General features: G+C 47.3%; 1 protein-coding gene across 1 annotated transcript; it reads left to right on the top strand.

Annotated features, from left to right (window-relative positions):
* Nucleotides 1-2,354: 2,354 nt before the first annotated feature.
* On the top strand, nt 2,355-4,521 carry CEBPA (CCAAT enhancer binding protein alpha). The gene has a single exon (XM_070760677.1). The coding sequence runs from the start codon at nt 2,450-2,452 to the stop codon at nt 3,341-3,343; it is 894 nt and encodes a 297-aa protein (XP_070616778.1). The 5' UTR covers nt 2,355-2,449; the 3' UTR covers nt 3,344-4,521.
* The last annotated feature ends 10,951 nt before the right edge of the window (nt 4,522-15,472 follow it).

Genomic DNA, 15,472 nt, shown 5'->3' on the forward strand with positions numbered 1-15,472 from the left:
ACTTTCCATTCCAGCTGCTGATGACCTGAGTGCTGGGAAGTGTATATTTTCTCTTAGAGGAAAGTGTTCTCATCAGCTGACAGAGGGCACTGTTTCGTTTCCAAAAAACCCTCCAACTTGGGGTGCAAATGCCACACAGAAGCCACACTGGTGTCTCGGCTCCTCCAGTTTCCAAGTTCCCATTCTAATGGTGGTGGAAGGGTGAAGCCACCAAAAGAGAAGTAGAAAATCTCTGGACAATTGAGTCCAAAATTTGGCTGGTCCAAAATTCCAACAACCTCCAGGTAGCCAAAAAAATCGAGTTGGGCTGTTCCTTGGAGAAAATGTGACTGAACATGATGGGAATTACATAATATAATATTGAATAGAATAGTGATTGTATTTGGGGATGTATATACTTATGAAAAGTAGACCTGTTAATCTTTGTGTCATTTTTAACTCTATTACTTTTACTGTGCTGAGAGAGATGTTGGCCAGGAATATACAGGGAGGTGGTCCTCGGTTTACCACAGTGTGCTTAGTGACTGTTCTAACTCACATAATTGAAACGTGACTTATGACTGTTTTTCACACTTATGACCATTGCAGCATTCCCATGGGCACTTGATTAAAAATTAGATGCTTAGCAACAAACTAATATTTCTGACCATCACCATGTCCCGGGCACACAACAGGAAAAGCCAAATTCACTTAACAACCAGGTTACTAACTTATCCACTGCAATGATTTGCTTAACAATGGTGGCAAGAAAGGTCGTAAAACAGGACACAGCTCACTCAATGGCCATCTGAGTGCCTCAGTGGCACAGTGGTTAGAGTGCAGTACTGCAAGCTACTTCTGCTGATCACCAACTGCCAGCAGTTGGGTAGATCGAATCTCAGTAGGCTCAAGGTTGACTCAGCCTTCCATCCTTCCAAGGTCGGTAAAATGAGGACCCAGATTGTTGGGGCAATATGCTGACTGTCTGTAAACCGCTTAGAGAGGGCTGTAAAGCACTCTGAAGTGGTATATATTCTGCCGCATGGGTCCCACTGACTGGTCAGGTCCCACAGAGTCGGCCTTCTCCAGGTCCCATCAACTAGACAATGTCACTTGGTGGGGCCCGGGGGAAGAGTCTTCTCTGGGGGGGGGGAAGGTTCTCTGGAATCAGCTCCCCCCCCCCGGAGATCTGCACTGCCCCCACCCACCTCACCTTCTGTATGAGTCTTAAGACTCATTTATGCCCCCAGGCTTGGGACCATTACTCTAGCCCCCTGGCCGATGAATGTGTTGAGAGTAAGTTGACCAAATGGGAATGACTGTCTTTTTATGGTTTGGGGTTTTTTAGATTTTAAATTTAATTAATTGCATTTAAGATGTTATATATTGTTCTATTATACGTTATAAACCATCACGCGTCCTCAGAAAGGGGCGGCATTAAAGTCCAATTAATAATAAATAAATAAATAAGTCTAAACACTATTGCTAATGCTATCTTACTTAGCAACGGAAATTTCAGGTTCCATTGTAGTCATTAAGTCGAGGAGTGCCTGCAGTTTGCAATGAAAGGAGAGGGAGGGGGAATGTTGGAAAAGTTGCCTCTGAACGCACCTCCCTCCTCGCTCAAAAGGTACCTTGGACTCGCAGGAGCCCTTTGCCAAGCGCCTTATCTCTGCTTCCAGGTGTTCCAAAGCCTTTTGGACAGCCTTCATCTGGCAGGAAGGGGGAAACGGTGCTTCTGGCTGCTCTCCAACTGGGAGAGGATCTGAAGTTCGTGCCCATACACACCCCTGCCCCACCCCCACCCGGCAATTGGCAGGAAAAGCCTCGGAGGGGGCAGGGAGGGAGGCTGGGAACGGAGCAGCATTCTGGGGAGGGTCCGGCGGGGGGGGGGGTTGTTGTTAGGGAAGGAAGCTTCAAGAACGCCCGCGGGCCTCCCTTGGGGCGATCAAGTCCGAACCGGAGGGCCAAGGGGGAGGCCGGCTTGCTGGGGGCAGCGAGGGTGGGCAGAGGCTTTTTTCAAGGTGGACTCAGCCTTCCATCCTTTGGGGGTAGGTCAAAGGAGAAGCCAGGTTGTTGTGGGCAAGAGGCTGATTCTGTAAATTGCTTAGAGAGGGCTGTAAAAGCACTAGGAAGCGATCTATAAGTTTAAATGCTATTGCTATAATGCTATTGCTACTTTTTAAGCGCGCGGGGCTCCCCGCGGCGCTGCCAATAGGCAGGGGCGTCCCCCTTCCCAAGGGCCCGTCCAGCCAGCCAGCCGGCCCGGAGGCGGGACGGGGAGGGCCGGTCGGGCCCCGGGAGGAGGCGCTAGAGGGCGTCGATCGGCGGGCAGGTATAAAACAGGCAGCTCCGGCCCGACGCGGCCAGCCCAGAACCAGCCCGGCTCGACCTCCAGCGCCGCCGTTGCAGACGCCGTCCCCGGACCGACCCTCGACCATGCGCCGCCGCGGCGCGCTTTAGCTACTCCATGGAGCCGGGCCACTTCTACGAGGCGGACGCGCGGCCCCCGATGCCCGGCGCCTTCCACCCGCACCCGCAGCAGCGTCCGCCGGTTCCCTCGGCCTCGCTGGCGTTGGCCCCGCCGGCAGGCCCCTTCGGCTACTCGGAGGCGGCCGAGATCTGCGAGCACGAGACCTCCATCGACCTGAGCGCCTACATCGACCCGGGTGCCTTCAACGACGAGTTCCTGGCCGACCTCTTCCAGCACAGCAAGCAGCAGCAGGAGCGCGCCGCCAAAGCCGGGCTGGAGTGCGGCGGGGCCGGACTGGCGGGCGGCGGCGGAGGCTTCCCGCCCTACTGCTACGCCGAGAAGGTGGACGGCGGCGGCGGCGGCTACGAGCGCCTGGGTCCCGCGGCCCCGCTGCCTCTGCCCGGCCTGCGCCCGCTGCTAATCAAGCAGGAGCCGCACGAGGAGGACGAAGCGGCCGCGCTGGCCGCGCTCTACCCGCCGCCGCCCGCCGGCGCGCCCTGCAGCCACCTCCAGTACCAGGCGGCGCACTGCGCCCAGACCACGGTGCACCTGCAGCCCGGCGGGCAGCCCACGCCGCCGCCCACGCCCGCGCCCAGCCCGCACCGTCTACCCGCCGCTGCCCCGTCGGGCAAAGGCAAGAAGGCGCTGGACAAGGGCAGCAGCGAGTACCGGGTGCGCCGCGAGCGCAACAACATCGCCGTGCGCAAGAGCCGCGACAAAGCCAAGCAGCGCAACGCCGAGACGCAGCAGAAGGTGCTGGAGCTGAGCGGCGACAACGACCGGCTCCGCAAGCGGGTCGAGCAGCTCAGCCGCGAGCTGGAGACCCTCCGCGGCATCTTCCGCCAGCTGCCCGAAAGCTCGCTGGTCAAGGCCATGGGCGGCTGCTCCTGAGCGCCACGCCGGGACGCGGGACCGGGGTTCGCCGTCACGGAGCGGCCGCGGCTCGTCGGGGACGCCGTCGGAGGTGGGCTGCTAAGGGGGAACTGGGGACCTGTGCTCGCCCCCGTGGCTTTGGGCGCTAGCCGAGTCCAGCGCAATTCTGCCACATGCTATTTTTCTACCTGCCCAGGTGCAGTAGCAGAATTGCACTGGACTCTGCTAGCATGGCACACCTACGTGTCTGCGCGCGACTTCGCTACCTGCCCAGGTGCAATAGCAGAATTGCACTGGACTCCGCTAGCACTCAGAGCCACGGGGGCAAGCACACATCACCGTTCCATCTTAGCAGCCCACCTCTGAACACTGTTCGCTTCCCTTGCCAGACTGCCACCTCTTCCTCGCCGTCATTCTTCTCTTCCACTGGGTAGCTGTGGACAGGAAGGAGCGGCCCTGGGGAGCGCAGATCCACGGTGTTGGCCCCCTTGAATCTTGGCCGGGAAAGAGAGGTGGGCACCGGCCAGCCTGGACTGAACCCTCCGCTCGGGATTTCGGCCCGGTCCCCCTGTACTGTGAAAGCCATCTCTTGGACTTTTTCAACGTCGTCGTCTTTGTTATTAATATTATTTTTATTATTTTATTGCTCGGAGCCTTGCCACCATCTCACCAGCTGGGACGAATGCCATGCACGGAACTCTCTTTCAGCCATAGGAGGGAAAAAAAAACCTTTGCAAAACTTTTTTCTCTTGTTGTACAGCCGATTTCCTTGACCTGGCTTGGAATCGGTACAGAAGTTTGAACGGAACTTCACCCGGGTAGGATGGGCCCTTGAAAGGGTTGTAGGCATGTGTGTGCCCACATACTCACACACACACACTGGTTATTTGGGGGAGAATGCTGAGCTCCTTTTTAAAGGGGTCACAGTTCACGGACACTGCTTTGGACTCCATGTCCCAGTCAGCACTTTTCAAGTTGCTCAGCGCAGCAAAGGATGGACAACTATCTTCACCTTAAGTGCCAATTTTTTAATATTCCTTGTACCGGGTGCCGACATTACCTCCCTCTTCCTAAGAATTAAGACCCGGGAACGCTCCCTTTGTAAAATGTATTTTGGGGGATTAAACAAAGATGCAAGACCATTTTTAAAATGCTGGTTTAAAATCCCTAAATAAAATGCAAATATTCTGTGATAAGCCTTTATTTTCCTGTCTACTGTTTGTCCCCTGGGAACCTAAAGTTTTCCTTGAGTTTTATGTACAATGCAAAATGCCTTTGGTTGAAGTCTGAGCCTGAATAATAATAATAATGTTTATTTATAATGCCCTTTTAACAAAGGGCATAACAACAGGCCATATACAATTGAAAAAGACAGGCAGTAACATTCATTAGTTATACACTTAGCAAAAGCACAGCTAACAAAAAAACATAAAAATTATTAAAACATTCCCAACCTCTCCAATGCTCTTACTGATCCCCAGACAAGGACAAAAATACCTGTTAAAATTAATTTAATATATCAATTTAACTGTGGACTATAAAATTATTAGCATGTTTTCTTTGAATGAATGAAACAAATTATTGAATTCAGTGTATCAAATATATATAAGAAAGTTCATATAATTAATTTAAAATTATTTATAAAATAAGTATACCCACTATCTGGACCACTATCTGCTCTAAGCACTGGTGATCTGAGGAAATTCACCTGATGTCAATTTTCTTGCTAAAATATTGACTTACTGTACCTGTAAAAGTAATTATTGTGCTTTGAATTTTTTCACAGATATCTTGCCACATTCATAGGCAGAGCATAAAGATATATATTTATTTTTATTGAATTTTTTTAAACAAAAAACAAACACATACAAAAAGTAATTTCAAAAAAATCAATTATTTTTTTTAAAAAAGCATAAAGACATTTTTATATACAGCTTGTATTGTTAAAAATCCAAATAAATAGAAAGATGGACAGAGAGTGAAATAAAGTAACTTGTGGGAGAGCAAGCAAAAAGAGCAGGCCCAGGAAGGAAATTTGCGAGGTCTCAGAAAGTAAAGGGTGAAATTTAAGAAAAACAGTAATCTGAGAGAGAAAAAAGAAAAGAAAAGAATTTAAAGTGCTGAATATAAGAATATTCAGGAGAAGGTAAGATTGAGAATATTACTTGAAATAGAAGATTCTGAGGTAAATGTTGCTGACAAGAAAGCAGGCCCCAAATGAAGCAGTCAGTGGTTTGCTGCAGTACAGGGAAGCTGTGAATGAAGGCCCAATGGTGTTGAATGGGACTGGGCTGGTCGGTAAACTCAGTTTATATTATTCAAGGTATTTAAGCTTATCCTTACTTCTTTTGGATAAAGTTGTACGTGCAATTGTGATTGGCTGCTGAGAAAGGGGGTTTTCTAGGATAGCTCAGGGGTAGGCAAAGTTGACCCTTCTATAACTTGTGGACTTCAATTCCCAGAATTACTGAGCCAATCATGCAAGCTCAGGAATTCTGGGAGTTGAAGTCCACGTGTCACAGAAGAGCCAACTTTGCCTACCCCTTGGATAGCTGGTTTGCTGATCAAAGGCTTATACAAACTGCCTTGCCCTGCACTATTTAAAAAGATACTCCAGGTCTGGATCTTCTCCTCCTTGGCCTGGGATTCATAGGTGTCCTATTGTCAGTGATGCGCTCGTACGGGTACGGTCAGGAGCACAGTACCGGTAGCAAAATTTGGAGCTCCACCCCAGAGCACCCAATTTGCACTGAAAGATGTTGGAACAAAATGCATAAGCCATGCCCACAAATTTTGGTAGCCCATCACTGCCTATTGTTAACTGTTTCAGAAGGTGCCAGCAGAGGATAGATGGATACAGCAAAAATAAACTTTTGCTATGTTTTACTGTCCAAAAGTCAGTTTTTTGCAGGCTTCTGTTACATACAGTATTTTTAAATTATGTTAACTGCTTTTGCTTTGCTTATTCTTCTGCAATTGTTTTCTCTCTCTCTTTTTTTTTTTTGCCAAAAGTGGCTATTTAAAGTTCATAATAGCAATACCAGTTAGACTTATATACAGCTTCACCAGTGCTTTCATCGCCCTCTTGAAGTTGTTTACAGAGTCAGCCTCTTGCCCCCAACAATTTGACCCTGCACTAAGCTACCTATTGGTAGCTGGTTTAGGAGTACAATGCATGTGTGAATAAGTAGTTTTGCAATTGTGAGGATATGTGTGGAAGAGAGAGCTGCTGAATTGCTGCTTACGACCCAATTCTGATTTGATAAGCATTTTAATTTGCTTCTAACAAAGTCAACACATTGTTCTGCTTGAGGCACCTAAAAGAGAGAGAGAGAGAGAGAGAGAGAGAGAGAGAAAGACCTTTCCAGGTGGATTTTTGGAAAACAATATTGCTTTTGTAACTTCTGTGTCTTTTCCAATTTTTAAACCTTTAGAAACAAATCCACACTTTTTATTTAACCTTACAATTATTTGCCTCTTTCCCCACTCGGATTTGGCATGTTCTCTGATGAAAGCCCTGCATTTTGCTTTGTGTAGAATAAGAAATCTCCCCTCCATCCTCCTTTATTGAGCTTATCCTGGGTCACCCCCCTCCTGGCTCCTTACTGTAATGGGGTGGCACAGTGGTTAGAGTGAAGCCCTGCAGGCTACTTCAGCTAACTGCTAGCTGTAGTTCAGCAGTTCAAATCTCACCACCAGCTCAAGGTTGACTCAGCCTTCTGTCCTTCCGAGGTGGGTAAAATGAGGACCCGGATTGTTGGGGGCAGTATGTTGATTCTGTAAACTGCTTAGGGAGGGCAGTAAAAAGCACTATGAAGCGGTATATAAGTCAATGCTATTATTTATTTATTGTACTTATATGCTGCTCATTCCAAAGTGGACTGAGAGTGGTTAACAAATGGGATAACAAATGGGATACAATAGTACTAAGATATAATCATTGCATTGGCATCCTTCAGTCTCAAAAGACCATGGCATCATGCTCTGGATTCCCCAGATATAATCAAAATACATAATAAAACCAGTAATATAATAACAATAAAATAATATCATAAAAAAGAATCATACACACATAGCAGTCAATCTAATTCCAGGCTTGCTGGAAAAGTCTTAATGGCTTTCTGGAAGACTGGTAGGGAGGCAGTTGATTCCATAGGGTTGGAGCCACCACAGAGAAGGCTCTTCCCCAAGGTCCCGCCAACCGACATTGCTTAGCAGACGAGACCTGGAGAAGGCTGACTGGGCCCTTACTGGTCACAATGAGGTATGAGGTTGGAGGTCCCATAAATAGTCTGGCCCTGAGCCATTTAGGGCTTTAAGAATAGAATAGAATAGAATAGAATTTTATTGGTGCATATTGTCTTGGTGCATATGCTCTCAACGTACATAAAAGAAAAAGATACATTTGTCAAGAATCGTGGTACAACACTTAATGATTGTCATAGGGGTGAAATAAGCAATGAAGAAACAACATTAATAAAAATCTTAGGATACACCTTGAATTGGGTTCGGAGACCGACTGGCAACCAATGCAGCTCTTGTAAAGATGGAGTGATACAGGCATGCCTTGGTACAACCGTTATTGCACACACTGCTGCATTTTGCACCAGCTGAAGTCTCTGAACACTCTTCAAGGGTAGACCCATGTAGATCACATTGCAATAGTCAAGATAGTCATTTAGCTATTGCTAAATGCTATTGGTGTTGTCCCAAAATCATGCCCCAGATTTTCAGCCAAAGCTTTATGTGTTTCGGTTCAACTTTCTTTCCTCTCTTGTACCAATGCTAAGATTTCCCGATCACATACCACACATCCCTGTAAAAGTGGGAACAAAGCTTGGTCAATGGGTCCAAGGTGAGAAGCTTCCTTTTCCTAGCTGGTGAGTTCATGGACGTGGCCAACTTTCCACGAGGAGGAAGAGACTTATCAGTCCTTTAGAACAGAGGCCTTCAAATTTGGCAACATTAAGACTTGTGGACTTCCGCTCCCAGAATTCTCCAGCCAGCTGGAGTTATAAAGTCATAAGTCTTAAAGTGGCCAGGAAGAAGTAAACATTTTACACCCTCTCCAACTCTCCACCAGGATGATTGTTTGCAATATTTGGCATGTTTTCACTGAAAAAAGTGAAGCAGCTTATCAGTGTGATTGGGGTGTAATGTGTTTAAGTGACACCTTAATTTATTTGGCTTCATGCTGTCCACTGCCAACATTTTTAGACACATTAAACATCCTGGTCTTTCCTCATCTCCCACCATAGTCACAGTGAAACCAAGCGCTACATACACTTCATCCTATTTCCTCATCTTAGCTTTCGGGAAACTTACGTTTGTCTCATGATCTCCGTTTCTCTCCTCCTTTCTTTTCATCCCTGTTAAATATTTTCCCCTGGTGTCTCTTAAGAATAGAATAGAACAGCAGAACAGAATAGAATAGAATAGAATAGAACAGAACAGAATAGAATTCTTTATTGGCAAGTGTGATTGGACACACAAGGAATTTGTCTTCGGTGCAGATGCTCTCAGTGTACATAAAAGAAAAAGATACATTTGTCAAGAATCACGAGATACAACACTTAATGATTGTCAAACCTTAAGGGTTTGTTATCTGCACTTCATATCTCCTACTCTGTGCTCTGTGCTATTGTTCGGTACTAAAAAACTCTATTCCATGCAGGAAAAAGAAAGCACGTTCCTCAGGGTCACACGCCCCCCCAGCATCACTCTGTGTGTCCCCCCCCCGCCCCACTATTTCAGAAGCACTGCTTTAAGTGATAGGATCTTCCCATTTCAGGTAAGCAGTCTTTGGTGGGGATATCTGGAACAGCTGCAAGCAAAGGCACTCATTTGCCCCCAAAGGTCAGAGCCACTGGACTGTTTTGAGAAGCTGAGAGAGAAAACAGCCAATGCTCAGGTCTTCCAGATGTTGCCCAGAATTTGAAAGAAAAGCCTTTCTGGAAGAAATTGAGAGCTGAAGAGTTTAAAACACCTACATGGCATACAAGGGGCATCTGTGCAGGAGGCAAGGGACAAGTGACGTCACATGGATAATGACACAGATTAAGTCATTTGCATCATGCCAATTATATGTGTTGCACCCGTCGTGTGCTGTTATCATAATACACATGGCATCACTGTAGCTGGCACTAGTTGCCAAGGTGCACACTTTACAAGAAGCCCCGTCTGCCTCAGATACCAGTGTAAAAACCGATTAAAACAGTTTAACAGAGTTGCAAGGGACCTTGTTAGGTGATCTAGTCCAATCCCCCACCCAACCAAACCCAAAGCAGCAGAGGCAGACAGTTGTTACAGAGGTGAGTCCAGCCCTTCTCAAACAGATGTTTCAACTCATGAAAGCAGGTTTCACCCCAACCTCAGTTCATTGACGTGTCTCCCATGCGCTGCTCATGTGCAGAAATGCCAGAAGCCAAGACAAGAACCAGTGGATGGAAACTGATCAAAGAGGGCAGCAACCTGGGATTCAGGAGAAACTTCCTAACCGTGAGGACAATTAACCAGTGGAACAGCTTGCCACCAGAAATTGTGGGTGCTCCATCACTGGAAGCTTTTAAGAAGAGACTTATACCAGTGATGGTGAGCCTATGGACTCATGTGCCAAAGGTGGCACACAGAGCCATGTAAAGGGGATAGATCTGTGTGTCCGTGCACAATTTCGCTCGCTGCCCAGGTGCAGTAGCAGAATTGCGCTGGACTCCGCTAGCACTCAGAGCCACGGGGGCGAGCACACGTCACCGTCCCACCTTAGCAGCCCACCTCTGCCTCCCTGTTAGAAAGCACAGATAATTGCACTGGAGATGCAAAGCTGAACTGTGAATATTGACGGCCTGGTTTTTGCTCTTAGAGTAGCCGGGGTGAGGACCAAGGCAAGTGCATAAATAAAGCTCTCGAGAACCACTTTGGGCCAGAGGTGACTAAGAGAAAAGAGACGTGTCTCCTAGAATGTGCCGAGCGTCTTCCCCTTTGCCATGCAACCACAGGCAGTCCACAACCAGCTGGGGTGAGTTGGGAGGGGGGAGAAGGCATCATAGCCCAGACAAGCGCAAGCTCCACTCATTCATATTTCAGGAATTCAGGAGAGACAAAAACAGCAACATTTCTTCCTCCTGTCTTTTCTCTCCATGGAATGAAGCCAATGGCTCTTCCAAGGCCTTTGTCTTATAGGCTGTTCCTAGACATGGAAGCTTAATTTCAGCATGTGCGTTGTATTATACTGCTATTTTGGAAAAATGTCCTGGGAGTTCCCTGATGATTGTTCAAGGATCAAAATTGGCCAAAGAGGAGAGTTGTCATTGCTGTCATTCAATGGGACAGTCGCCTTTTTGAAAAGGACTCAAACTTTGCCCTGAAAAGAATAGAAGACTGAGCACATCAGAAGAATACACTGTACTAGACTAGACTAGACTAGAAATAGAATAGAATAGAATAGAATAATAAGAATGGAACGGAATGGAATAATAATAATAAGAATGGAAAGGAAAGGAATGGAACAGAACAGAATAGAATAATAAGAATGGAATGGACAGGAAAATAATAATAATAATAATAATATTAATAATAATAATATTAATAATAATAATAATAATAATAATAATAATAATGGAACGGAACAGAATAGAATAATAAGAATGGAATGGAATAGAATAATAAGAATGGAATTGAATAATAATAAGAATGGAATGGAACAGAACAGAATAGAATAGAACAGAATAGAATAGAATAGAATAGAATAGAATAGAATAGAATAGAATAATAGGAATATGGAATGGAAAGGAACGGAACAGAACAGAATAGAACAGTGATGGCGAACCTATGACACATGTGCCACAGGTGGCACACGGAGCCATATCTGAGGGCAGGCAAGGCATTGTCCTATGTCAGCTCCAGCATGCATGCATATGCTGGCTGGAGCTCTGTTATCGGCTAGAGAGGCCTTCAGGAAAACCTTGCATGCTGCAGAAGAAATGGGCTGAGGAGTGACAGGCCTGGCTGCAACTACCTGAAGGTAAGTAGTAGAAGCCAGCTCCACTGAAGTTAAATAGTAGGGCAGCTCCACAGCTCCAGTGAGGCCTGTGCATATGCGTGCAGGGGGTGGGGAGCATGGGAGTTGTGTGCATGTGTGCGCGGGGAGGGCATTGCATTATGGGTGTGGGCATCCGTGGGCATGCTATCGCGCTCGTGCACCTCCTTTCAGCACTTGAGCCCAAAAAGGTTTGCCATCCCCGCCCTACGCAGGGGCCTGCGTAGCTGATCCAAACTGCAAAAACCTAGTCAGTCAGTGGGGGGCAGCCCAACAATTCAGATAACACGCTCCCCCCTGCCATCTAGGGGCCGCTGGGATTTCTGCAATCCTAAACAGACTGCGGAAAGGGAGGGCGGGGTTCCACCTGCTGTGGTCTGTCCAGCTCTGTTCTTCCACTGAGCTTTTCCCAAAGAGAGATGGGGAGTTTTCCACGGGAAGTCTGGCAAGGGACGTTAAACACAGCTTAGTAGAGCAAGTCAGGTTGCACAGCGCAGGTATTGTGTAGCCTGGAAAGGAGAGTTGTGTGGCAGGAACAGGAGCAAAGGTGGCAGTTGGTCTGCTGATCTTTGCTCATTGCTGTGTGTGTTTGTGTGTGTGTGTGTGTGTGCGCGTGCGTGCCTGAGGAGAGAAGGAAGTTCCCCCACCATGAGCCAGGAAGAAGATTGACTAGGAAGTGCTGCAAAGGAGGGGGGGTAGAGACCAAGCCCCCCTCAAAGTGAGGCTCCCCAAAAGAAATCCAGCTCAGGAAAAGACTGGACGAAAGGAGGAATATCAATATCAATAGCATTTAGATTTATCTACTGCTCCATAGTCCTTTTGCAGCCCTCTCGGATCAGTTTACAGAGCCAGCCTCTTGCCCCCAACAATCCGGGTCCTCATTTGACCCACCTCAGAAGGACGGAAGGCTGAGTCAACCTGGAGCCGGTGGTGAGATCAGAACTGCTGAACTACAGCTAGCAGTTAGCTGAAGCAGCCTGCAGGGCTGCACTCTAACCACTGTGCTAACCTGGCTCCCTCCCTCCCTTCCTTTCCCTTCTTCTCTGTCTCTTTCTCTCTCTTTCTCTTTCTTTCTTTCTTTCTTTTTCTTCTTTCTTGCAATAGCATTTAGACTTATCTACAGCTTCCTAGTGCTTTTACAGCCTTCTCTAAATAGTTTACAGAACCAGCCTCTTGCCCCCAACAATCTGGGTCCTCATTTCACCCACCTCGGAAGGATGGAAGGCTGAGTCAATATTAAGCCAGTGATGAGATCTGAACTTCTGCACTACACCTAGCAGTTACTAGCTGCACTCTAGCCACTGCGCCACCCCAGGCCTCATCTCATCCCAGATGAGATATTTTGTATTGGCTACAGTCCACTTGTAGTCAGTTATGGACTGCCAAAAATTTTACTGCCACACTGTGGGCTTGCCTTATTTTGTGGGTGTGGCTTGGTGGACATGTGACTGGGTAGGAGTGGTTTGCTGGCCATGTGCCCAGGTGGGAGTGGCTTGACAATCATGTGACCAGAGGTGGCTTAAAGGTCATGTGACTGGGTGCGAGTGGCTTACTGACCAAAATAAGTTTTCAAATCAATGCTTGGATTCTTTTTCTGGTGATTAAATCCCATTATTTGAATAACCACCAAAAGGATAAATGATAGACAGCATTATTTGTTGAGCAGAACAGTAACATTTGAAGGTTTTGAACTGAACCCACAAGGTTCAGTATGATAACAGATTAGGCAAGTAGCTCATTTTTTTTAAATTCCTATAAAAGTTCAGTTCTAGATCATGATTAAAAAGATTAAACAGTTCATGGATAAAAACATACAACTTAATTATTTCCTATTTTAAAAGTAATTAGGGATCATATTAAGGTACTAGAGAAGGAAGGACAATAAAAACCTATTAAGTGTTCAAGAAATAGTGCATAAACTTACAACCCCCACTGCATGTGGTCAATAATTCCTCTTGCGCTCCTGGATCTCTTCCTTTTCCCCCTTCTGCCCAGTGGTGGGTTACTCGCGATTCAGACTGGTTCTTAGAACCAGTAGCGCTGGTGGTGGGAATCTCCTCCCACCTTCCCAGGGACACTTCTACACATGCGCAGAATCATTGTGCACGAACACACGCACGAATCGGTAGCAAAATCACTTACAACCCACCACTGGTTCTCCCCATCTGTGAAGCAATAGGTCTGGGGTTGGAGCTTGCCTGGGGAGATTCAAGTTTCAATCCCCCCCCAAAAAAAGAGGCTTGCTGGGGGGGCTTTGGGCCCTCCCTTCCTTTTTGCCCAGAGTCCCTCAATCTGGGCAACTTGAAGATGCCTGAGCTTCAATGCCACGGTTGGGAAACGTTGCTTAGCCACCTTTGTGAAGGTGTTGTTGCCAAAAACCAGGGGACAGAAACGCCAGGGAGGCTCTCTTGAAGGAAAGTCAGGCATAAATCAAGTCGAGGAATGAGCCGCCGTCTGCACCATGGATGTTGCTTCTGTTGCCCTCGATGCGGAAATGGGGAGAAAGCAGGCGTCCAATTCTGTGCGCTTGGAGGTGCAGTGAGAGGGTCCCTGATGAACTTTCTGCTGGCCCCCTTCTCAGGGTGTGGGTGGGGAGGGGTGTCCCTAGCTCTGCTTTGCTCGTTCTTGGTGTTGAGCCCTCTTCTTTCATCACCCCCCACCCCTCCCAGCCACTCCTCCTGCCAAGTGTTTGATCTGGAGATTCAAGTCTTTCTCATTTTTCTTTAGTCAGATTTATGACTACGGATATGAAGTTCTCTTGACTTGGTTCCCTTCGCGATTGCATGATGCCATCTTCCCAACAGGGGACTCCGTCTCGGATCAGAGCAGTGGGAGAATGAGAGGGCAAACCCCCTCCCAACACACAACTCAGAGGGAGGCACTCAGGAAAGGATGGAAGGAGGGGGGGAGAATGAAAGGAAGGGAGGGAAGGAGGGAGGGAAGGACAGAAGGAAGGAAGGAAGGAAGGTGGTAGGGATGGAGGGAGGGAGGAGGAGGGATGGAAGGAAAGAAAGAGAGAATAAATATATAAACAAACAAACAAACAAATAAATAAATAAATAAATAAATAAATTTGGATTATTTTGCCTTAGTAGGGTTGGCGAGAAAACTTGCAAGGAAGGAGTTGTTGGGTGAAAGCTTCAAAGTGCCACCTTTTGCCTTTTTGGTGGCTTGTCAGGTAAAATGGCAAATCGGGGTGGGACCAGAGGTGGGCTGCTAAGGTGGGACGGTGATGTGTGCTTGCCCCTGTGGGTCTGAGTTCTAGTGGAGTCCAGTGCAATTATGCGACTGCACCTGGGCAGGAGCGAAATTGCATACGGACATGCAGGTGCACCCGTGTTTCGACACACACAGTAGCAAAAAACTGCCGAAATACGGGCGCCCCTTCGTGTCCATATGCAATTTTGCTCCCTGCCCGCATGCAGTAGCATAATTGTGCTGGACTCCGCTAGCACTTAGAGCCACAGGGGGGGGGGAGCACATGTCCCCATTCCACCTTAGCAGCCCACCTCTGGGTGGGACCACAAAGGAATGGAGGCCGAGAGCCACACAGGTACACAAACACATTCCACGTATATTTCCCTCGCCCCCAAGAGGAGAATCAGCCTGCCTCCTTCCTCCTGGAGTTTGATAAGGGGGTGAAATTATTGCTGTGTTTAGAAGCACCCAGACGATGTGGAATTTCATTAATGCGTTCTTGAAATTCAACACTCCTTGTTTTGAAGGCAGATGAGGAGACAAGGAAGCACGGTTGATCCAAATGAAGCTGCTCAGGGGATTTAGAGCCCAACTCCTAAAGTAAACAACTTGGCAAGACCATCTGTGAAGGATCAGGAGATGCTGCTGGGCCTCCTTGACCATATTCACACCACGGAACTAAGGCCAGTTCAAAGTACAGATTGAGGATGTGGAAGTCCTGGTCTTTCATGACTTTTATGTTAATGTATGGCAATTAGTGTACATTCAAAGTGACAATAAAGTTATTATTCTATTCTGTTCCATTTCGTTCCATTCCATGCTATTCTGTTCTCTGTTCAGCTTCAGTCACAACAACACACGAGCACACAATAGATTCAAACTTAAAGTAAACTGCTCTAAACTCGAATGCAGGA

The sequence above is a fragment of the Erythrolamprus reginae genome, chromosome 9 (assembly GCF_031021105.1).
Source record: "Erythrolamprus reginae isolate rEryReg1 chromosome 9, rEryReg1.hap1, whole genome shotgun sequence".
Lineage (NCBI taxonomy): Eukaryota > Metazoa > Chordata > Lepidosauria > Squamata > Dipsadidae > Erythrolamprus > Erythrolamprus reginae.

What these genes read in the sequence shown, in the direction of transcription:
- CEBPA (XM_070760677.1), top strand. Translation starts at nt 2,450, where the DNA reads ATGGAGCCGGGCCACTTCTACGAGGCGGACGCGCGGCCCCCGATGCCC.